Source organism: Alligator sinensis, unplaced genomic scaffold (genome assembly GCF_000455745.1).
Source record: "Alligator sinensis unplaced genomic scaffold, ASM45574v1 scaffold321_1, whole genome shotgun sequence".
Taxonomy (NCBI): Eukaryota; Metazoa; Chordata; order Crocodylia; family Alligatoridae; genus Alligator; species Alligator sinensis.
Genome location: NW_005841969.1, coordinates 839492 through 865096, shown reverse-complemented (window position 1 = coordinate 865096; position 25605 = coordinate 839492). Strand labels below are relative to the sequence as shown.

The window sequence follows — 25605 nt, the reverse complement described above, 5'->3', positions numbered from 1 at the left end:
GGGGGGGGGGCGGCGCAAATTAAAGCTCAATAACTATCACCTATAAAGTTAGAACACATTTTCGAGGTCTAACGTTACAGTCAGTTGGAGTTTTATGTCATGATAGCATATGTAGCTGGTCTTAAGGTAATTATGCAATTAGCCAGTTAATTGTGTGATATCTGTAATGTGTAGAGAGGGCCTGTTTAAAAATAAATGGGAGCAATTCTCTGTTGCCATGAACCTTGTATAGTCATTTGCATTCATGTTGAGAGGACAGAAAATGCCATCTCTCTCACAGCAGTCTCTCATCTACTCTGCATTCTGTTAGCACAGGTGTAATGATTACAATGATTAATTAGTTTTAGTCACCGTCAGCGCTCGTACAGAAGCTTATAGGAAGCTAGTGCATAACAGGTCACTGCCCAAAGTTATGTTGGTCAAGGAGTTTCTTTCTGTACAATCAGATTAGTTTCTGTTTTACTGTCTGTTCCATAGGAAGATAAGTCCAATTTCATATTTCTAGTGAAAAGCCCATGTGAGGGTGCTATTACAGGTTACCTTTAAAACATTTTAGCCAACATGAACTTAGGACAGTTTCAGAGCAGTCGCAGGTTAAGGCTTAATGCCATCTCTGACCTGCATAACTGTGACTTGTCACTAGAGGGCTAGCAAGCAGTGCTGTGGCCAAACTCAATTCATTCCCTGTCTGGTGGGAGAGGAGAGGGAAGGGTGGCACATAGAAATGAAAAACAACCAACCCTAAAAAAAATTAAGACCGTCTCATACGTTTGTGCAGGGGTTTTCGACCTTTTTTAAAGGAACGTACCCCTTCTGGTGGTGGCGGCCAGCGGGGGCTGGCACATGGCAGCAGCAGGTGGTGGATGGCAGCCTGCAATCAGCTGGCCGGGCAGCACCTGTGCAGCCCACAGAGGGGAAGCGCTGCCCTTCCCCCATCCTCTCCCCCAAGCCCTTCTCCTAGGAGACGGCAGCACGGGGTGGTGGCGCTCCATCCCTGCCCGCCTACTTGTACCCCCTAGCACCTTTCCATGTACCCCTTTGTACAAGTCACAACCCCTGCATTAGTGAATTGTGGGTAGCAGTAGAGAACTGGGCCTTGGGGAGCCTCCTAGCTGAGCCCAGCCAAATGGCCCCACACCAGCCTGCTCCAATAAACCCTCTGGCAAAGGTTGGGGACTGGAATCAGGTCGGGGCAGGGGAGTCTGGCAGGCTGAGAGGAGACTGCTGAGGCACAGGGGGCCTATGCGTTCCTGTCCTGGCCAAAGGGGTTGGGAGGGGGCTGGCAAGCACCAACCACCTGCAACAAATCCTGCTAAACCTTTCACAATCCTGTCCCAGGTGAGATGATTTAGGGGAACTCCAGCTTTCCCCTCCCCCCACCCCAAGTCCTCCAAGGGCCCGTCTCAGCCTAAAGCAGGGGTGGGCAAAGTGCAGCCCGTGGGCCATTCTATCTGGCCTGCAGGGCACCCCCAAAATTTAGAAAATTAATATTCATCTGCCCCTGGCTGCCTGTCATGTGGCCCTTGATGGCTTGCTAAAACTCAGTAAGCAGCCCTCTGCCCAAAATAATTGATCACCCCGGCCTAGAGGGAGGGGGCTCCAAACGAGCAGCAAAGAACCCTTCCAAACCAGACCTCAGATTCCTCGTCCCATCCCATACTTTCCCCACGCGCCCCAAAAGCCTTGCTCGGAGCAGCCTGTACTTTTAAGCCCAGCACAAGGCATGGGAAAACTTAATTTAAGCTGACTTTACCTGAGGGTAATTGAAATTTTCCCACACCCCTGGCCCTTTTCTCCCTTATCCAGTCGAGTAGTTGGGAAGGGGAGGGGCAGCTTTTCCTCAAGCCTCCCCAAGTCTAGTCCCCGTTATGAGGGGCTATGGAAGGCTGGAAGGGGAAAGCTTTTCCTTGAGCCCCCTTCCACAGCCCCCCTCACCAGGGACCAGCTTTTCAGAGGGGGAGGCCAGGGTGCGGTAGGCCAGGGGAGGCATGCTGGGAGGCCAGACCATGGAGCTGTCAGGTGGCGAGACTGTGGAGCCAGGGAAAAGCATGTTTCCCCCAGCCACTGCACTTCAGCCACAGTGGTTTTGTGCTCTGCACAGAGCTGTCAGGTGGTGAGACCCTGGAGCTGCAAGAGGGTGGGAGGGGGTAGAGTGCCTGGAAGCTGTGCATCCTGGGATTCTGGAAGACTGCAAACTGATCACTAGATCTCCAGGGAACTGACTAACAATACCTTATCTCAACCTGGGTAGAATGGCTAGAAGACAGCCCCACCCTTAGATGGGTTTTAGGATGAGTTAACACCCTTTAATGGGTTTTAAGTGCCTTTATGACAGTTTAAAGGTAACGTATAACATCACCCTAACATTTCCCTAGGGTTGTTATTCCATGTTAATACTACCTTCCATGCCTTCTACTCTCCTACAGTAGTCCTGTAGTCTCAATAATTTATGATGAATAAGTAAGAAAAGAATCAAACCCTTCTTTTTATAGCTAAGATACAAAGAGCCTATTACATCTGCTTCTAGAGAGGATCTGCCAGGTAATGAAAAAGCCATCTAAAGCGCTCTCAAATGAGCAAACATGTTGCATTTAATAAAGGGTACAGGGGCTGCTGCCACTAATTCTGGCAGCAGCATTTCAGCTAGGCCCCCTAGAATAAGTACTGCTCTGTCAGTAGAAGTACAGGCAACCCCTGCTTAGCACTCTTAATTGGTTCCTGAAAAACTGAGCGTTAAGCGAAATGAGCATTAAGTGAAACCGAAAGTATATGACGACCAAAGATGGCTACCGCAATTGTTTTTAATGACCCAAGATGGTGACCGCAAGTGTTATACTGAAACTCGCTGAGCGCTAAGGCGAAATCAGGTATCAATTTAAAATAAGTGTTATAGTTAAATAGCAGGTTTGAAATGAAACAGTGTTAAGCAGGGGTTGCCTATAGGTTTTCTGCCATCAGAGTGATATCGGCTGCACTATACAAAGCTGCACCCTCACTGGGGGTTTTGCCAACATAAGCAGAGCTCCGAACCATGGACAAGGACAGGGAAGAAAAAATGATACTAAACAGAGGGAGAGCAATTAACATGTGCCCTACCCAGCACCCTATTCATTCTTATTATTTAGAAGCTCAAGTGTAAGGCTGCAAATAGACCTCGAATTGGGCCCAGGAGAACGCCTTTTGTTCCAGGATCCAACAGACATACAAGTCCAGTTTCCTGCTTCAATTCCCTCTGAAGTATGTAGGATAAAATGTGCCTAAGCTTTTGCCTAGGACGCAGCTGTGCGTGTCTATTAGATTACCGTGGGGCATTCCAAGACAAGCCAGCCAGGCTGTGTGCTCTTGCTGACCTACTGGTAGAGAAACAGCAGCAATGCAGCTTGGACGAGCTGTGCGCATGTGTGGTAGAGCACCAGTGAGGTGCTCGCCACTTAGGGAAGTTGCAAGCTCTGGGAAAAGCTTGTTGGCTGAGCAGCAGGGGAAACGCCCCCCCAGCAACCATTTTAAGGGGGAAGGCATGTGTTGGAGCACTCCTGGTGCTCTGCCACTTTCAGAACTGGGCCAGACAGGTGCAGCTCAGGCCTGATGAGCAGCCATCTTAAGTCTCAGGCCAGCAGGGCTGGGGGCAGCAGTTGCTGCCTGGTGCTGAGGGAAGCAACATCTCATGGAGGAGCTGCTGCTCCAAGAACAACCTGGAGGAGGTCAGGGAGAGGCTACAGGGAAGGAGGCCTCCTGGCCCTGGGCATGATCTAAAACTGCACCCTGGTGGGGCTCTTTGAGGTGTGGGAGCCCCCAGGAAATGCCAGGCCAGCTACCTCCCCAGAGCAAAGCAAGGAGGGGCACCTTAACCCCAGCCCCAACCTTCAGGTGGGTTATTTATCATCAGAGGCAGTAGAGAGCCAGGCACGCCCTGGTGTGGCACTTGAGCCCATGTGGGATGCAAGGCCCCAGGGAGCAGACAGTGGGGCCAAGCACGGCTGCGGCCACCTGAGCCCAGTTAGGGGTGGTTAGAGCTGTATACATAGGCTCAAGAGAACAGGGCATTCAATGGGCAACTTCCCACCTAATTAAAACCCTAATCATTTAGCAACAAGGAGTGGCAGGCGAGAGAGGCAGGTGGGAGACTAGCTCTGTGGCTGGTCAGGGAGTTCCCACTTTGCCACAGTGCGCCACACCTGTTTTGATCCGGGTCAAACCCTGGAACAAATCAGTCTTGTGTCCAATGAGACATCTATATACAGTCTACGAGCAATGAAGAGAGAGTACAGTTGATATTTACTACTGTGAAATGTGTCTTTGAAGAAACCTCCTATTCCTTTCCATTGCTTACCCAACCTTAGCCTTTTAGCTCTTGTTAAAAGTGCGCACCGTGCAAGCAATATTTTTTCAGTCAGAAGAAAGCTCTGAAGTAAAGCAAGGAATTTTAAGTTCTAAAAAGTTGCACAACAAAGAATAAAGATACACAGGAACAACCAATTAAATCCATTTCCCTGTCCTTGCACTCAAGAACAAAAGCCAATGATTGACTGTGGTGATAAAAATATAATTCTCATTTGTCGCAGCACTTCAGCCTAGTAGACACAATCCAAAGATTCTGAGAGTCCATATTGGGACTCAAACATACATTATAATTACCTTGATAGTTAAAGTTTTGTGCTCATAACATGAAAACTAGTCTGATAAGTTTTTGTTTTTTTTCTGTGAAGCCTAAGAAACAAAATAAGAAACACTCATTATGCCAAGCCTCAGAATTAAATAAATTAAACACCTTACCAGATTCCACTGGGTTCAAGGCAGGTTCTTCTGTTTAAGTCAATTTTGTCAGGCAATATCTTAATTGTTTTCTTAATGCTTATAACAGGCCGAGACCTTATTTTGGGTAGCATTGAAGGGATGAAACAAAAAGTTACAGTTAATAAAATAGTCATGTTACTCATTCACTTTATAAAAGGCTTTTACGCTCTCGCAGATTTACTGTGAAGACACTGAATACCCTATATCCCATTACCCTGAAAAAAAAATCACATTGCCCTGAAAAAAATTACTGCGTTTGATGTTCAGTATGGTTAGAAACAAAGCATATTCTAGACAAGATAAACAAGCCTGACCAAAACAAACAAAAAAAAAATATATAAAAATAGGGTTTTTACTATTGACTCTAGCAATACCAATGCTGGTAAATTTGTCCTAAAAGTGGACTTAAGTACTACTTATTGTAATGGAGTACTCCTTTTTGTAATGGGAGGCTTCCGCTGGCTCACTTTTATACCACAGCAACTTAAATATTCTCGCGTTTACCTTCTGGCTTATTTAGATTTCTGTGCTGCCTTCATCAGCATAATATCAAGCACCTTTTAGTGCACCATGAACCAGTATGACAAATTTGTCATGTGTGGTTTATTCTCCCATCCTCATCAGAGGAAGAACTGCATGTGCAGTGGAGTGTTCTGTTTTTTAAAGTTTTTCTGAAGGGAAGATTTCTCTTTAGTTCCCATGGGAGTTTTTCCAGTCTCAGACTGGCCTCCCAGAAAGCTCCATCTCCTATAGAGATGAGCTTTACCTTTATGGTAAAGTTTCACTATGCCCAAGGAAACGAGTTGTCAAGCATGGCCTTCATCCTGGAGCTTTTGATGCCCATTTAGCTATGCTGAACCCTAAACATGGAGAGTCCTGAAGATAAGCACCAAAACTCTGAACTTGAAATGGGTTCATGGTCCTGATCAAATCCTCCCCTTCCTGCTTATTGTCAGTGATGCTGTATGTTGAGGGGAATTACATTAACACCAGATCTTCTCATGATCAAAGCCTGTGTTCAATACAAAGCATTAATAGCTAAAATACAGGCTTGAGGTAGCCATAAGAGGCCAAAATAGTTCACTTAGCCCCACTACTGCAACCTATGGGCAGCATATGCCCCACATCTATGGCACTCAGCTGAAAGACTGCAGCAGGAAATAAATTATTGTTGTTTGCACTATGATAGTACCTAGAGGCCCAAGTTGGTATATTGTGATACAGGCCTACCCAAGCTATCAGCTCAAATGATGGTGGAAAAAAGTTTGTAACATAACACTGATTGTTATAACACTTGAGATAACAGAAGCTTTTATAATAGGAAAAGACAGACTAGAACCAAATTAATCCAAACAAAAAAGGTCTGTTAATGCTACCCAAGGGTTAGATCAAAATTATAACTACCGAACAAACAGACTGGAGTTAAACTAACAGAATTAGCACATGAGAAATTGGGCCTAATTGAGAGACAAGACAATGAAGAAGTGGGTTATTCGGCCCACCTGTAGGGTTCCTTAAAGGAGAAACCAAAGTGGTTGGCACGGAAGAGATGATAACAAAACTTGTACAGTCTACGTCTGCCACTGCATTACAACAAGGAGCTGTATAGAGTAAATGAGTTAAAATGCCTCAATTAAGAGATGATAGATCTGTGGTCGTGGATTCACCAACTCTCTCATTCACCCCCAATCTGTTTACATCTTGGTATGAAGGGGGCTGAGTTCAACCCTTGCTCTAACCATTCAAATAGCAGAAACAGAGTTTTGAACCTCAGGATTAAAATACGCATTACAAACCTGAGAAAACACACCGGTCTCTTCAAAGAAGAGTGTTAAAAAATAAAATCAACATAGATTTAGTAAAATATTATATACCTACCTGTAAACAGATACAGAATCTGAAAGTGACCCAACAGCAATATCAGGATAGGAATTTCTATCAAGATCCATATTTCCGGCAATAGAATAACCAAAGAATTGAATGTTATTTTTTTCACCATCAAGAATCTAAAAACAAACAGATTGTCAAGAATGAAGCGTTTAAGATTCTTAAAAAGGATATATCAAAGGTTTCATACTCAAAAACTAAAAATATCAAGGAATTCTGAGAATACTTCATTTAGGTAAGACACCTCAAAGGAGAGAAACTTTTGCTTAAAAAAAAATAAAAAATGTCTGGGCTCTAATCAACGGCTCTCTGGTATTAGCAGATCCCTTATGAAATAGAGCTTATGTAGCCAGTGGCCCCTTCCCTACTTCCTATTAGTGATAATGAACTCTACACTGATTTCCTCAGTAGAAGGGCTCAGTATTAAATTAACCACTCCTGATCTTCTTTGCCAACAACACACCCTTTGTACAACCCCAAAGAGCTTTCTTATATACCCCTTTTTCACTGGTAGAAGTGGGAGGGAAGTAGATATTTGTAGTCCTAACGTGCCAGGGTAACTTCTTATGTTTAACACCAATTCAAGGTTGAGCATATTATCTTAATTACCTGTGTTGCTTTTGTATTTATTCCATTCTTAGATCCATGATATATATACACCTTGCCTGAACCATCATAGGGTGCCCCTACTGCAATATCTGTTGAAAAGAAATTACGATATTCAGAAGAATCTTTGAATGGTTACATCCATGATAGCATGAGGTGCTCAGAAACTGGTTTTGAGCAAAAATGGGCATACGCTTATTTCAAGGCCTGCTTTCTCACCTGGGAATCCATCCTGATTAACATCGCCAATACTTTCAACAGCAAGACCAAACATGGAATCAGTAGTTCCATTAAGGCGAACTGGCTTCACGCCTTCCCAATTGCCGTTCTGATTCATGTAGATGTACACAGCACCACCAATATCTTCATCTCTCTCAAAGTATTGTGGGGCTCCAACAACAATATCTTGCCAACTTAAAATAAAACACAACAATTTTAAAAGAGCTATGAAAAGTAACTGGAAATGCCCGTCAATTTAAATTACATCAAGCCCATAGTCTTTAAGTCAGTTGGTCTGACAAAGAGGTAGCAAAGGTTGTTAAAAAGTACATTAAATGGGTACAGTAACAAGAATGAACCTAAGGGCATTCATTAAAGTGACAGTTTAGTTTCAGACTTTTCCCCCTTCTTTGATATATAACGAATGATCAAGAGTGTTTCTTTATGTATCAGAATTAGTTTATTTTTCCTGCTTTTTTGTGCTTTATTCATTTTCTAAACTTAGTTGCCCATAAGTGATTAGACTTTTTTCCCCTACTAACACCCTCCAGTTAACAAGGAAAGCTTGCCCAGTCTACTCCAAGACCCTCAGCAGGTCCTCCACAAAGCTGGAGGACACGGAACTTACCATTCCTAGGGTCAAAACCAAGCAGGAAAAACAGCCCAAAAACAAAGTAAGAAAACTAAAAACTTAGCAAGTCTTCTTTACATAGCATAAAGGAGAAGGAGAAAAAATATATACACCTTCCCTTTTTCTCAGCATCTTCAAGTCACTTTTTAAAAAAAAAAAACAAAACATTGGCTCGTTTGCATTCTAATTAGAACGCGTTGGAGAAAACTCAATTAATTGAGCTTGCCCCACGTTCTAATTAGAATGCTTAAGCTTAAGCACTGCCACACGGTCATGTATTAAGCTCTTGCGTGTTTTAAAACGACTGTAAGGGCCATATCTAAACTTCGTCAAATGACCGTTAGATAAAGTGTCTTGAGGCCATTTTAAAATACCTGGAGGCTTAATACATGTGACAGTAAGCCATTTTAATTAGAGTAGCTGTCTGGAAACCACTGTAATTAAAACACCCTCCCCCCTGTCCCAACCACTCCCCCACAGAGCACATGTTTAGGCAGCTATTTTACCCGGAAGACACCATAGCAATGCAAAAATCAGAACTTAGTAGGAAAAAAAAAAAAGCCTCACCCATCCTTATTGAGATCCACAACTGCAACATCATAGCCAAACGAAGAGGCTAGCCCTTCTCCTTCAAATATATGCACAAGTGAAAGCGCTCTCGGAATACTAGGATCTTTTCTTAGCAAAACAACTGCCCCGCTGTGGTTGGCTCGTGGTGCACCAGACACAAAAGTTATCTCCTCCTGAGACACAATACCTTTGCCAGAGTCCAAAGAAAAACCTAGAACAAAAAGTGAACACACAAAAGTAAGTTTTTTTTCCATCATTAAATATGAAAAGTACATGTGCACACTATATTAAAGTGGTTTTTAGTAGTGGTACTGCAACCAAATTTAGCAAATATATCCAGAGTGTAAGCTAGTCATTCCAGTAGCTTTTAGATCAGCTGGAAAAAAACCAAACAGCTTAAGAGTGCACAAGTGTGAATATAAAATGCTATGAGGCTTATATCTGTGCTCTTGCTAGAGATATGAAGGGCCTGAAGAAAACATTTTTCTTATATAAATCCACCATAAGCATGCTTGCTCAATAAAATCTGATGTTGTCTGTACATGTATGTATTAAACATTGTATATACAGACACAAATCTCCACCTCTTACTGTCTATATAGTATCAGATTTTACTGACCATGCAGTACCTTTCATATACGTCATATATGCTTACGGCAGCCATTTAAAAATGTATTAACTTAAGATCAAGTCAAACTTTACCACTTTAATATAGCTTAAGTATTTATTTTAACACAGGATGAATAGTACTTATGAAGTTTTATACACACACACACAAACATACATACAAACAAACAAACAAAGCACTCTCAGTCATATACATGCAAAGTATACTGCACAAGCACAGTGTCTTATGTTAATTTGTTACACCGTATTTGAGAATCTGTAGTGGTGAAATTAGCAGTATTAACCTGAATATGTTTGTAAATGACATACTTAAGTGAATGAAGCCCTAAATGTCCAGGATCAAACCTAAATTTTAAAAAGGGGGTTTGAGTTGTTTCACATACTTTAAATATGATTATTGCATATATTGGAACGTGGCATGAATTTGTGCTAAAAAGTTTTCACTCGCCAGAGTCACAAATTCAAAGGAAAAAAAGTCTAGATTAGGAGAGAAGCATAAAAAAATAGTAAGTGAGGCTGCCCTTTTTATCCTCCTGTAATCCTTCACCACTGCCATTCCAATTCTCAATTACAAAAAAATCACTGCAAGACAGAGTTTCAGATAAACTTGGTAAGGCGGCCCCAGGATGCATTAAGAATTACACTGCAGGTTAATTTGTCTTAAATGCATCTTACTTTCCAAGTTATCCTTCATCTGAATCCCTGCCATCACATGACTTAATCCAAGTGTATTTGAAATGGGAAAAAAGTGTGTCCAAGTTTACGTAGATGTTTAAACAAAAAGAAAAAACAAAAAACTATGATTGAGACCATATATATTGTCACCTCAAGAGGTCACAAACCTAGGTAGCTATTCATCATCACATCCACTGATTTGTCCACCCTTATATTGGGAGGTAGTGTTTTGTATACAAACTGATCAGGATCAGTATCAGAAACACTTGTCAAAAACAGAAGACCTGTAAACATATATGGAAGGAAGAGATCAAAGAAGAATAAAAATATGGTCGTTAAACAGCAAAGCAACTGCAGAACCATGCAGGCTCATAATAACCTAGGGCATAGCAACTGCCAATAAATGCCAATGAAAGAGAAAAGTAACTGAATTTGAAAGATGCAAATCAAGAAAAATCATTTTAGAATGACAAATCCACCAGTTAAATTTACATCCTAGAATGTAAATACAGTATTATGTTTGATATGAAATCCATGCTGATGAACAGGAAGACCAAATACTAATCACCATACTTTTTAGTCTTATTCTCTGCACAGTGATCTAAAAACTCCTTCTAAGGCATCCTTTCCTCAATCCAAAAGACCTCTCAGATCCTTAGTTTGGCTATCAATTTGTCTCTCTACCATCAGTAATTATTGTCCACTGCACCTATTCATTCCTGATCTTATTCCAGTTGAACAAAGGCCTCCTAGATCATTGTATTCATTCTGCATCTGCAGTTCATGGTCTATATCCTCTTTAAAAAGTCTCATGCTCACTTTGCAGACAAGGTTCTTTGGGTAAATGTGATATATTTTATTAGACCAGCTAAATAGTTGGAAAAAAAAATTCACTCTAAGTTGGCTCTAACCTTGGCTGGCCCTCACTTTTGTGAGTGTTCCCATACGCAATGCCAAGAATTAAATCTCTCTTTTTCCATCACCAGCACTTAACCTTCTGGGTTCATTTTGATTGCATCAAACAGCAGGTTTTTTTAACTTCTAAAGTGCTGGTGTAGAGATACCAAATTACTTTGCACTTTTCTCTTAACACTATTCAGCTTTTCAAAGATTCAGTTCAGCTTTATTCTTCACCAGGTTATCCTGTTGGTTTGCAGTCCCATCTATCCATTGACCTAGGAACAATTGTCTTTCTTCACAAATTGGTTTAAATAGGAAAGTTTTCTTTTATTATTTATCATGAAAAAAAAAAAATCACACTATAGCAGTGTCAAGCTACATTAATGTTTAAAACTGTTAAAAGCATATTTACCAGGTTGTACTTGAATTACTTAGGACAGCCAGACTGCAAATAGTCTTAGAACAGTGGTTCTCAACCCTTTAAAATTCAAGGCATCCCTCAGAAAGTGTCAGTTCTTAACTTGAATTTCTGACTACAGAAAAACAACAGAAATTCTTCTACTGCAAAGAACTCAGAAAGACTACAACAGGGTCAGAGTTTTTTACACTGAATTTCTATTTGAAATCTCTGGGGTTATCTTGTGAATCACAAGTGCGTGCTGGCACACCTAACAGTACTAATCTTCCATGGCACCCTTGAAAGGCTCTCATAGCACCCCAGGTTTTCAGGGCACTCTGGTTGAGAACCACTGTCTGGCAGCTGACTACAGTTTTTATGTTGTAAGGATAAATACAATATGAGGCCTTAGCAATCATGTCCAGAAACTCAAGTTTTACCAGAACTCCCAAAGCTACATGGCCAAGGGCTATGGATCTATAGATAGCACTTAGTTACCATTGGAGAGTGATTATAATCATTTCCCGATAATTTGAAGTCCCTTGTCAAAGCTCTTAAATGTCTCATTACATTAGCAGCTCTTAAGAGATACCTTAACAGAGTATCATCTTACACTTCAAAAGACTGTGAATGACCAAGAATGGGCTGTATTTTACACAGTCCATAAATGATTTGCTTTCTGCTCATATTTTATATTATCGTACCAGATTTGGATAGTGAGTATTCAAAAAGTCTCAAGAGTTTTATCACATGTGCTTAATCCTACCTAAATAACTGTTAGCTGGAACAGGAACAAGACTTTCATCTCGGGAAGCCTCATCACCAACTTCATAAGGCCCATCATCAAAGATACTCAGCTCATAAAATGTCTGGTTCTTTTGTTCTGCACGAACCACCCCTGAGGAAATGAAATGGTAAAATAAAAAAATGAATGAATGACAAGGAGGAAAATAAATAGATAAATGGTCCCTGGTTGACATTAGGAACAGTGCTGTCAAGATTGTTGTTTGAACTGCCAAATGACTAACATGTTTTGTGAAGTTATTTTAAAAAGGAATGACTTTGTAAATTCTAGCTGCCTTTTTAAGTCTCATGGTATTTTGTGCATCGAGGGAGTCATGATGATGCCATGCAATGATCTAAAAAATATGGTATACTAATAAAATTGTCAACCAAACATGGAACAAACAGATTATGAACCCTCTTAGTCCAGCATATAAAATGGCATTTTCTATTAAAGTCTTATGAGACTAACCTATAATACTGATCATAAAATTCTTATCAAATCAGTACAAAATGCTAAATGATACATCTGGGAAACATTTTGTTTTAAAAATAGTTGTGTCAAGTTCAATAAAAATGGGTGCTTCCCTTCTGACAGGCATATTTAACAATTTGGAAAGTGCAAAAATGGTTTTCCTCAATATGAAAAAATACTCTTAAAACTGATATACCACCATAGCAGTTCTCTGCAATTAAGACAAAGCAATCTCTGAATGCAATATGCTGTTTCAGCTTGGTCAAATTTTCTTGACAGAAACAGGTATGTGAAAGATTAAGTTTTCACAAAAGTACACCGTGTGCCCAAGCTTAACTCAAAAATGTTGCATGGTTCACATGAAAGACACAGGTGTATGAAGGAACAATTTATAGCAGGGGTCAGAGATCACACATTCTACAGGAGGGGGAGGACAGCATTTTCAGCTGTTGGTTTAATGAACTGCAAAGAGAGAAATTACTAAGAAGAGAGGCAGGACTGGCATTAGAAGCTTTTACACAAAGACTGAATGAGACACATCTATTCATTTATTTTTCCAAGAGGTGCAGTATTTTTTGGGTATGGGCCAAGCCCTTAGTTTTTATTAAGTAGAACACTGAAGCCAGTGAAAACTTTACTTAAGTAAAAGCCAGGATTTTCCCTTAAATATTTACATTTTTGTTTGGTTTTCTTTTTTCTTTTCCTTTTTCATACTTGGCCTTTGGTCACTTTCTCATTACCTGCAGTATTGAGTTCAGGATAAATTAGTTTCTGCAGCGAGGGACTGATATCACAAACACAGAGGAACAAGTACACTGTGGGACCAAGTATGAAAAAAGGCCTTAGTGTAGGTGTATGCATTTGAAAAACAGAAAATAATGTGCTGGCCCAATAACTTTAAAAACAATGTATGCAACACTTTAAATTTGCTCCAATGTGAACATCCATCCTTTAAAACAAGCACTGAATCCTACCATACAATTAGAATCAGTGTATCTACTTCTATTTTAACTTTAAACTTTTTTTTAAGTCTTCTAAGTTTGTAATGTACATGTTTTGAGACAATTTAGCAGGTTATGAGAACAATTGACAAACTTTCGGGGTTGACACCAATGAGATCTTTTCCTTAAAAACATCCTTTTTAACATCGAAGAAATTATTGCTGGTGAAAAATCTAGCAAGACAGGGAGGAAATAGGGTCATACCTTTCCAGTTATAAGTGCCTGGTGCACCAAATACAATATAATGATAGTCTCTGGTGAAAGTAGCAGCAACACCTTGCTGACATGAACCAAATTTCTCGTGGCCTCGCAATCGACCATCACAGAAACTCCACTCTCCACCATCCATATCATCCACAATCGTGAGATTTTGGCTCAACACATAGCACCTCCCAATGATATCACGAGTTTCCTGAAGAGTGTTCACGTATTGTCTTTTCTCATAGCGGTGTGCACATGTCTGCAAGAAGAACCAGGATATAATGGATAACCAAAACATATTATGGCTTCTTTATGTCTTCTTGAAAATGATCATTAGAAGTCAAATAATAAGCTATGTTCTCCCTTAGCCAAGGGGCTTGGGTATCTGTCCCCTGTAGCAGGGTCCATCATTCTAAACTTAGGAAGAATAGGCTCCCTATATGATATACGGGAAGGCTCAGGCACCAAGAAATGGGCTCTGGCCTATCCACTTAGCAAAACACAATCAAAGTTTTATTTGGATAGAGAAAAAGAGAAGCAGAGCTTGTGATTGTAGTCTCATGATCAGGACATTTTCCAAGGAGGATCCTAGTGCCTACTCAAATGACTGCTTATAATTTTATAACCAAAGGCCATTTAATATAAGATACATAAGCAGTCACTAGGCAAGTCCTCTAAACACTGACCTATTGCATAAAAAATGATAGTTTCACCACCAACACATGTCTGGCATCATATCCAAGAGATGGGTCTACTGAGATGACACATACTGATGACACCTTGTTTATGGATCTCAGCAGGGTTTAGGCATGAGGCAGGCACTCAGTGACTCAGTACTATAAAGACTAAGGTGCTGAAGCCTTAATTTTTCATGATAAGATTCATCATATGGCAACCAATTTGGAGGAAGCAAAATCCGGGAGGCAACTCTACATGCTCCACATTGTCCAGATCCACAATTTGTCTACACCATTACCAGTTCCAGCTAGGGTGACCACCTTCTTGAGGCACTGTAAGCCAGCAGATTAGGTCTTCCAAACCAGAAGAAGCAGAACTGCCCTCCTGTGGTAGCTAGCAGTGTTGTGCTATGTACACTGAGAAGCAGATCCTGAGGCTACTTCCTGAACTGGGATCAGTGCAGTAACATTTGTTTAGCAATGAAACCAGACAAATTAAACTGTCTGGCACTGCAGAAACTTACAAAGAGTGAGGATCAGATTTTCCGAATTCAGACCAAAGGTGCCATTTCAGGGACTTTTTGGGGACACTGAAACAGCGCCTTGAAAACTCAGGACTGTCCTGGAAAACATAGGATAACTGCCTGATCCAGCTCCCATGAACTTCAGGCACCTCCAGAGCCAGGCAGAGCTCAGCAGAACTTTTGAAGATCACAGTTCTGTAATTCAGCATGTGTGGAGTTAGGCACAACTTAAGCGCCTAAGTCTGCTGAGGATCTAGTCCACCTGCTTGCGTTCTGCAGAACAGTGGAGTCATATCTTGTAACATCTGCGTGTTGGGTAGGAATGAAAAACATACCACCTACCATAGAGACTACATCATCACTCATACAGTTACTGGAAATTCTGCATATGGCAGATCTCACATGTACATTTGCCATATTTCACTGGGATTTGTGGGAAGGGAATTGCTCTTCCCACACATTTTGCTCAGCAGATAGCTATTGTCTCCCTGTTCATGGCCATGTGAAGTTGACCCTCCACTCAGGTTCTGAGGCATATCAGAACAAGTAATTACCTACTCTGGGAGTACTAACTGACTCCTGCATTTCCTTAAATAGCTTGCTCCAATTTTGGAGGTAGTGAGGCTGGAAGAGTTCCCATGCAAGAGCACAGCCACAGTTCTCAGCACATACTTGTACCTAACATGTAGCTGGCACCACACTACTCTACAAAGTATATTTGGTAACAAGGACAATTATTTAGCTACAGAGATTTATGGTATCATTCAATGATTAAGTTATGAAACAACTACTCTGCACCATGTAAAATAAAAAATGGTATGGCCTCATATCATGACTAGCCTCGTTAATACAAGGTCTTATTACAAAGTTAATTCACTCCTCAACCCTAGCTCAAAGGCCAGTAAAATGTCCAGGGACATCTACTGCTTTGTAATCATAATAAACTCATACTATATCTCAGACTGAGACGTATACTAATACACAATATAAATCCAAGACAATGTGACCACTCTTGCAGCACAGGCAAGCAAGTATGATGGTTAGAAATCTTCTGGGTTAAAAAAAGGTGAAGGACAATCTTATGCTTCCATATTAAAATTAAAATCTTAAAAAGCTTCCTAATAATGCCAACTTAAAACTCAGATTCCTAGAAAAATATTCCAAACCTCTTCTGTTCTAAGTTGTCATGATGGTGGAAAAAATTTCAGATAATCTAAAATCCCCTGCTTCCCTAGGGACAAATTAAATTCCTTTGATTTAGAAGACAACAACAAAATCTACAGAGTGCTCTGAAAGGTTACACCTCTCCAGGTAACTTTCTTACATGGCTTATAAGCCTGAAAAGATGTTTAAGAATATCCCAGACTTACCACCACCTTCCCTCCTGGTCCCTGGCTTCGGACAGTTACACCCATCCACTGGTCTTCTTTACTTTCTTTCTCTGGGTCAGCTGTAGATCACCACAAAACAGTTCCCATATTACAATTAAAAGCAGTAAAATGAACATTTTTTGCAACATTTTCAGCAGTTTTACATAGTACCTCAAATGGTCTTTAGGTGGCACTGTTTATACATGTTGTCACAAAGTCTTAATTGGCAATCAACATTAGTTTTATCACAGATTTTTGTTGCTTTAATGCAGCTTTAGTAATTAAACCAAGATTTATGCATCTTCAAAAAACAGATAAGAACAACTGTAAATATATTTAAAGTTTCTAAAAAGTAACTTTTCCCTTTTTTTTTTTTTTTTTTTAAATGAACAAAAGATGATCACATCCGGTTGTAAAGACTCTCATGACCCTGCTGTTTGATAAGCCAGGACTGTCCAACTGGCAGCCCATTGGCTGCATGGTTAAGTTACAGTCCCAGGACTCTTGCTCAGCCACAACTCTCATCAGCTCATTTGTAACAGGAGCCCTGGGCACCCTGCTCCAGCCTCCAGCTGCCCCAGGCCACTTAGAAATTGGACAGCCCTGTGCCCCATGCAGTTGCTTCAGTTTAAAACAAAAATAGGAGAGAGCTTACTTTTCTCATCAAACATGACACGTGTGCAATATGTCTCTGATATAATGTCACACCAATATAATCCTCCAGTTCTGTTAGCTTGCTGGGCTGGGAAAGCTTTCTCCCGAGGTGCTCCAACCAGCAACCTGTTGACAAAGAAATATAGTTAATGGACTTCCGTGGATAACTTGAGAAAAGAAAGGAATCAAGAGTAAAAGAGTAAAAGGACTGGGCAAACAGGCGGAGGAGTTGGGAAGGGAAGTGGGGGCAGGGACTGAAGTAGTCTTTTGCATAATTGTGACAGTGCATGAGCATGCGGGAACGCAGGTGCACAGTGCAGTCTTTGTTAATGGGACTAAGAATGATGTAACTGTAAAAGTGTGTTTTTTAGACTGTCAAGTGAACCACAGCAGGTCACAAGACGGGTTGTTAGAGGGAGGGAGAGAGAGTGTGTTACACACACACACACACACACACACACACACACACTCTCTCTCTCTCTACCTCTAACAATACATACAGACATATAGTTTTGGTTGATTGCTTTACAGATTCCCCCTCAACCGTCTCAAGCATTAAAAAAATATTAGGTAACAGCTACTTGTACTTCTGCTGCTGGGCACATACCAACTACTAGCAACCAAGCTGCTTCAGAATAGACCTGAGCATCCCCTGGACTGGGAATGTGAGAGAGTGGAGTTGGGCAAACACTCAGCACCAGTCTACAGCAGCTATATTCCCTACTTCCTCAGCAGCATATTTGGGCTGTGTAGGCTCACAAACAAAGGAGAATCTCAAACCATTTTACATAAAATGATTGCTGAATAGTGTTATATAATCTTACTAGATTATGAACAGACTGTAGTAAAACAGGTTTAGATTAGACAGATGTTGGTACATTCTAGAATGCTAAACTCATACTATATCTCAGACTGAGACGTATACTAATACACAATATAAATCCAAGACAATGTGACCACTCTTGCAGCACAGGCAAGCAAGTATGATGGTTAGAAATCTTCTGGGTTAAAAAAAGGTGAAGGACAATCTTATGCTTCCATATTAAAATTAAAATCTTAAAAAGCTTCCTAATAATGCCAACTTAAAACTCAGATTCCTAGAAAAATATTCCAAACCTCTTCTGTTCTAAGTTGTCATGATGGTGGAAAAAATTTCAGATAATCTAAAATCCCCTGCTTCCCTAGGGACAAATTAAATTCCTTTGATTTAGAAGACAACAACAAAATCTACAGAGTGCTCTGAAAGGTTACACCTCTCCAGGTAACTTTCTTACATGGCTTATAAGCCTGAAAAGATGTTTAAGAATATCCCAGACTTACCACCACCTTCCCTCCTGGTCCCTGGCTTCGGACAGTTACACCCATCCACTGGTCTTCTTTACTTTCTTTCTCTGGGTCAGCTGTAGATCACCACAAAACAGTTCCCATATTACAATTAAAAGCAGTAAAATGAACATTTTTTGCAACATTTTCAGCAGTTTTACATAGTACCTCAAATGGTCTTTAGGTGGCACTGTTTATACATGTTGTCACAAAGTCTTAATTGGCAATCAACATTAGTTTTATCACAGATTTTTGTTGCTTTAATGCAGCTTTAGTAATTAAACCAAGATTTATGCATCTTCAAAAAACAGATAAGAACAACTGTAAATATATTTAAAGTTTCTAAAAAGTAACTTTTCCCTTTTTTTTTTTTTTTTTTTAAATGAACAAAAGATGATCACATCCGGTTGTAAAGACTCTCATGACCCTGCTGTTTGATAAGCCAGGACTGTCCAACTGGCAGCCCATTGGCTGCATGGTTAAGTTACAGTCCCAGGACTCTTGCTCAGCCACAACTCTCATCAGCTCATTTGTAACAGGAGCCCTGGGCACCCTGCTCCAGCCTCCAGCTGCCCCAGGCCACTTAGAAATTGGACAGCCCTGTGCCCCATGCAGTTGCTTCAGTTTAAAACAAAAATAGGAGAGAGCTTACTTTTCTCATCAAACATGACACGTGTGCAATATGTCTCTGATATAATGTCACACCAATATAATCCTCCAGTTCTGTTAGCTTGCTGGGCTGGGAAAGCTTTCTCCCGAGGTGCTCCAACCAGCAACCTGTTGACAAAGAAATATAGTTAATGGACTTCCGTGGATAACTTGAGAAAAGAAAGGAATCAAGAGTAAAAGAGTAAAAGGACTGGGCAAACAGGCGGAGGAGTTGGGAAGGGAAGTGGGGGCAGGGACTGAAGTAGTCTTTTGCATAATTGTGACAGTGCATGAGCATGCGGGAACGCAGGTGCACAGTGCAGTCTTTGTTAATGGGACTAAGAATGATGTAACTGTAAAAGTGTGTTTTTTAGACTGTCAAGTGAACCACAGCAGGTCACAAGACGGGTTGTTAGAGGGAGGGAGAGAGAGTGTGTTACACACACACACACACACACACACACACACACACTCTCTCTCTCTCTACCTCTAACAATACATACAGACATATAGTTTTGGTTGATTGCTTTACAGATTCCCCCTCAACCGTCTCAAGCATTAAAAAAATATTAGGTAACAGCTACTTGTACTTCTGCTGCTGGGCACATACCAACTACTAGCAACCAAGCTGCTTCAGAATAGACCTGAGCATCCCCTGGACTGGGAATGTGAGAGAGTGGAGTTGGGCAAACACTCAGCACCAGTCTACAGCAGCTATATTCCCTACTTCCTCAGCAGCATATTTGGGCTGTGTAGGCTCACAAACAAAGGAGAATCTCAAACCATTTTACATAAAATGATTGCTGAATAGTGTTATATAATCTTACTAGATTATGAACAGACTGTAGTAAAACAGGTTTAGATTAGACAGATGTTGGTACATTCTAGAATGCATTTTCCAGCAGTGCCAAAAGATGTCATAACAAGTGGTGGAATTAATCCAAACTAAAGCACTACAAGCCTGCCCTATAATGCACACCCGGCTGAGCTAACCAAACACTGTTTGGGGTACTGCAGACTGGTCATTAGAAAGAGCCTGAGGATTATTCAAACAGACTAGATATTTTTCATTCCTAATAAATGCTCAATTACTTTTTGTTCAATAAATCAAGCAAAACATATAAAAGAGCGGGTCAGACATTACGCTGCATAAATAACCATAGTGAGAAGAAGTATGCTATTGAATAGGTCATATGCAGTGAGGGGAATTTCATCTTAACTAAGGCAACCCACATAAATTAGACTGTATATTCTTATGAAGAGCATTGCAGAACATTTGAGAGCACCATTATGGGCTTATTTTTACTTCAAGTCACCATGCATTGCTACTTATTTTATTAATAATTTTTTTTTAATGTATGCAAACATTCTAGTTTTTTTCCTGCAGCCATGCATGTTCTTGAATCTAATTTGATGGTGATCAAAACCACTTCCTCACAAAGAACCAGAATAAAAGTTGGGGGGAGTTGTTTAAAAAAAAACCAACAACCCACAAATGTTCTCATCTCAAAATGTCTTTCCTGCCAATATAAACAAAGAGCTTATTGTGAAAGAGACTGGAGAATGAGCTCTTAATTTTTTTATTGTAAAGTTGACTTGCCTTTTATTAAAATCTCTTCTCCAAGGCATAAAGCTGTGGCTAAACCATTCAAACCCAAATGCCTAAAGTTAAGATCTTAAAATGTGGCTCAGGAGTCAACAGAAGCTAGAGACCAGTATTTGCCACAGAGATTGAAAGAGACAGGCTTCCATTTTACGTGCAGCTACTGGATTATCATGTCATAAAACCATAAAATATACTCATGTCATGTCAACCATCCTGTATATTAGCCTCTCTCCTGGAAATTTAGCTTTGCGCAATTTCCATGATTCATACATAAGACCCGAAAGGAACCTCACATGACATAAAACTACAGATTAGAAGAGGGTTGCAGAAGCAGACATACAATATTGTATTAGACTAGATTTCAAGGTGTAGCCTAACCTATAAAGTTTTATTGGCACAGCTATGTCAGTTAGAGATGTAAAAAGATGCCAGCAAAAGTAGACACAGCCCAGATAAAAGGAGTGGGTTTTGTGTTTGTTTGTTTTAAGCTTTGCATATGCTATTCAGGGAGGCAGTGGAGCAAAGCCAGCAGAGAAAACCCATTCTGTCTATATATGCCATGTCTTTACCAATGGGGCTCTGCTAGCAAACAGCTATGCATGTAGCTGAGTGCACAGCTATAGCCATAGTGCAGGAAAGCCCCTGTGTTCGTTAGCTTAATTATGCATTGTACTACTGCTGACTAGGGCTGGGCAAAGCTTCATTTGCCGATTCGATTGGGAGGAGATTCAACCCGATTTGGTGGCCGAATTCAAAATGAATCAGGAGACAAATAAAAAGGTCCAAATTGATTCGAAGCTCTCCAAATTGATTTGGAAAAGATTCAGAGAGCTTTAGAGAGAATAAAGCAGTCCCCACTTGCCACCGCAGGGAGCTGGACCTGGACTCCATGCCGGTAAGTAGGGGGCGGCGGCCGAATCTCCGAATCAGATTCAGCCGAATCAATTCAGGGCAATGATTCTAATCACTGAATTGAATCACTGTCCCCCAAATTGGCCAAATCCGAATCGAATACTAGCCGCTTCACACAGGTCTACTGATGCCTCTCTCCCAGCCAAGTAACAAAATTATTTAATGAATTTCTAACAGGAGGCTAACTAGGTTGTCATTGGTGAAAATTGAGGTCTTTAAGGATTGTGCTGTCAGTGGACATACAGTTTGCTTTATGCTCAAAATATCTGAAAGGCTGCCTCATTATGTGAGCTAATATCTACTACTCTCCCTTAATTCTAATCATAGACAGTAATTAAGAACCTGAGCTTTCCAAATTAAGACTAGTTGAGCGAATTAATACTTCATTCCACTAGCAGAAGCTATATTTATTCTAATTCTAACCATTCCTGTTCTGATCTGGGTGCCTTTGGTCATGACCAAGGCAGGGCCCCTTCCATTCTTAATCAGTGATGAGCAGTCAGCTTCCTAGGAATGGGTTTGCTCCAACACAGACACAGCATATATGTTTTAACACAGTAGCCCGGAAGAAACAAGGCTTTAACTCCAAGCCTTCATGGAAGAAAACCAGTTTAACTAAGCATCACAACCAAGATATAATTTCAGCTCAGATAAAAGAGGCCCGTGATTTTGGTGCTAAAGTCCCAAGTTCAGCCTCTGCTGCCCACTGCAATATTTGTAGTTGCTTGCAGCCATAGCTCATTAAGACTCACGACCACACTGAAATTTGTTCTATACAGCCAGAATCAGAGACAAACATTTGTTATCTGTAAAATGTATATCACCCGCTGAATATGTGGAATGGCAAAACTCCAGCTGACTTTTCAGGAACATAGAGGGGCCCATGGACCATGCATTTTAAAAAGTGTGTGCTTATACAAGGGGAAAAAATAGCTTTTCAGACCTTATTTGGCGATTCAGGTATGTCCATGTTTGCTACTAGTTAATGAACATCATTCATTCAAGTCTGATGAACAGGTGAAGGGAAGTAACCTAGTTCATAAAATCTAGTCCAAAATTCTCTAAAAAAACACACACCAGCAACAGCTTTCCATTAAGAGCAAATATGAAATATTAACAGGGAATTTATTTAGTCCTAAATTCTTATTTGCTTTCCACAGTAATTCCTCAGAAATTCAACAAGCAACTGTGACGGATCTGGATTATATGCTTTCAGAATCCTTACCAAACTAATGAAAACAGTGGCAATGCAATAAGAAATGGTAGCAGTATCAACTTAAAATAGAATTAATTTCCCTCCAGTTTTACCCATTTAAATGCACTGATCATTTGTACACAAAAAGCTGCAGTTGAGAAGAAATTATTGAACTAGAAGAGATGCTTCTAAAAGCTTTTTGGTTTGTCTTGCTTCCCACCACCTTATAATTTCATCAACCTTCACTGCTCATTCTACACTTTCATCCTGAGCATGGCTTGGCACTTTCCAAGAGACTATATAAAAAGCTGTCAAAATATTTCTGATCAGGGAAATAAATTTCAGTGATTCATTATAGTATCTTTTGTCCAAAACATTAAATCGGGCAAAAGGAAATTAAAAAGGAAAAGTCCAGTTAGCATAACTGGAAAGAACATCCTGTTCTTAAAAAGCAACACCTTTTTGTTAATTTAGCATTGATTTCCAATATTATACAGGCCAAAAATGATAATCAAGATAGAAGGTATCACTTCACTGCATCTCACTGTATACTCAGTCTTAAGGTTCATTGCCTTCAGAAACTTTGCCAAGGCATTTAAATATCCAAAGAAATCAGACAGCCCTTGAATACAGATAAGAAAATATGGTGAGCATAACTGTAAATGCTACTTGTCTTAATCTTGAAGTTTTTACCTCACAAGCCCAGAAGACATCCTATATTTGTCCATGCTTTCGCTAGAAGTGAATGGAGCACATTAATCACGTCAGCCTTCTGAACGCTGCACAGACTGGAACAGGAATCACTTGAAGTGTTTCCTGGGTAACAAGCCATTAGCCGTGTCCATAAATAAGCTAAATAAAGCTGTCAGTAGTGTAAACATTTTTCAGTTCTGCTTTCATTAAGCCTAAACATCCCGTTTCATGTCGTTATTGTGGGATAACACCGCTGCCACTGTAGATATTATGCTTTCTTCTCCTTTTCAAAAAAACAAAAACAAAACAAGAAACTGCAGCATAATCCCAAAGTGATCAACTAGGAAAATGGTAATGCAGGGGTGCTTAGGTCTCAGTCCGTGGCACTGTGTCAGCCCATGGGGCTCCCCACAGATCGGGAAATTTAGTAGCGGGGGAGCAGTGGTATCACTCTCCTGCTGCTGCCAGATGTTCAGACCCATGGGGAGTCCCAGGCCCTGCACACTGGATTAGGGGCCTAATTCCAGCCTGCAGGGCTCAGCAGGGACAGTGCCAGGCCTCGAAGCCCAACCCCAGTGCACAGGGGCCACACCAGACCCCAAGGCCCAATTCTGGTTTGAGGGAGACAGGAGGGGGCAGTACCAGGCCCCTGGGGCCCAATTCCTGCAAGCAGGGCAGTGGGGTAGGTGCCAGGCCCCAGGTCCCGATTCTACTGTGCAGAGCTTAATCCAGCCTGTGGATCAACCCTGGGCCACTTATCTGACCTGTGGGGTCAAAAGGTTGAACGCCACTGCTCTTTATGGCTAACATTTTTTTTAATTTGAGCAGAGACATCAGTTCCTGCACCCTCTCACCAGTGCTTTCACTGCTTGGCTCTCATATTGTTCGGCTCCATTGACCACAATGAAGGAGTAATCCACAGAACTTAATTTGAACACATCTGTTACACAAACACATCCCCATTTTCACTGGTCACAGCTCTTAGTTTTGTTTCAAATTAGATTTTTAGCTTTCCTAGACAGAAATCTTTTCTGCAGTGCACATTGTTCCTGTTTGGGATGCTTCGGCAAGAATGGGTCTTTGTACCTTAAGGACTGGTCCACCTTAGCTCATTTGTCTGCTACTGCTTCCAGCTCAGGCGACCAATCATTCTGGCTCGTGCTTTTAGTACTGACACTCCCAAACTCAAACCTCCTTCTCAGCCAAAACCGACCCTTGCAACAACAGCAATACTACAAAGAAGGCCTTTATGAACAATTCAACAAAGAAAAGGCCCTTGCAGTTGCAACAGCTCATAAGTAGGAAAATGTCATAGTTCACGTAAGTCAAGTGGGAAATGTTCTATATAGTGGCCAGTTCTCTTCTCAGTAAAGTTGATGAGGGTTAGTTGTTGACTTCAATGTGAATGGGATTAGGCCCTATTGTCTTCCAACCTGCCAAAAATAAACCATCATTAAATTCTCTGGTTAAGAATCCCTTATAAAGGTCTTGACAGGTTTTATTTGGCTTAAAAACACACGGCATTCAACCATGACTAAATTTAGTCAGTACAAGAAAAAAAGTTGCCCTGTTGCAGAGGCCACGTCTGCTGTATGAATGGAGTCATCACCTCAAGATAATGAAAACAACGCACCAAAATGTGTTTCACAGGGTAAAAACCCTTGATGTATTAGCGTAACTCCTGTGAACATAAATAGAGGTTATATGGCATATCATCTAGAGATTAAGCTTTGCCAGATCCCTCAAGAATCTAGCAGGTAATTATGTGGCTGCAGAACCAATTTTTGATGTTTTCTGTAAGGATGCATTTACAGTTTGTAGGTTACTGATAGCTCTATCAATATGCAACTCCAGATGTGTCTTTTCAAATTAACAACAAAATTGCTGCCCAGATAGACAATTAATCTCCCTTCCTGAATCCCTGGTGTTTAAAGGATTAACAATTTCATTTCACTTGATCAGCTCTTTAAAAAAAGAGTATATTATACCATGGGGGATGGTAATAGAAATAAGAAGCAATAGAAGGGGCAGGGCAAGTAGTACAAAACCAAGCTATGGCAGGAAAACTAATGACTGTTTGGGTATTCCATGCCCAAAGATGGCATATGGAAAACAAGTGCTTATCCTTCACATATATCAAAAGAGTCTATTTCACATGGATCCTAATACCTTTTGACAGATCGTTACCTTAATAGATGGAAATGAAACCTGCTAACCTAACTGAAGCATTTTTTTTT

General features: G+C 40.7%; 1 protein-coding gene across 2 annotated transcripts in view; it reads right to left on the bottom strand.

Moving 5' to 3' along the window:
- The window catches only part of ITGA6 (integrin subunit alpha 6), a 36551-nt gene extending 19409 nt beyond the window's left edge, over positions 1-17142 (bottom strand). The window contains exons 1-10 of one of the 2 annotated variants that reach the window (XM_025200528.1): positions 16993-17142; positions 16338-16417; positions 13770-14025; positions 12073-12204; positions 10177-10293; positions 8705-8918; positions 7507-7700; positions 7291-7379; positions 6673-6800; positions 4774-4869 (exon numbers count right to left, since the gene is read on the bottom strand). In XM_025200528.1, coding sequence (XP_025056313.1) covers positions 4774-4869; positions 6673-6800; positions 7291-7379; positions 7507-7700; positions 8705-8918; positions 10177-10293; positions 12073-12204; positions 13770-14025; positions 16338-16417; positions 16993-17008 — 1322 coding nt within the window. In that variant the 5' untranslated portion in view covers positions 17009-17142. The remainder of the gene's footprint in view (positions 1-4773; positions 4870-6672; positions 6801-7290; positions 7380-7506; positions 7701-8704; positions 8919-10176; positions 10294-12072; positions 12205-13769; positions 14026-16337; positions 16418-16992) is intronic. The other variant, XM_025200529.1, reaches the window with a different exon arrangement.
- Positions 17143-25605: the final 8463 nt, after the last annotated feature.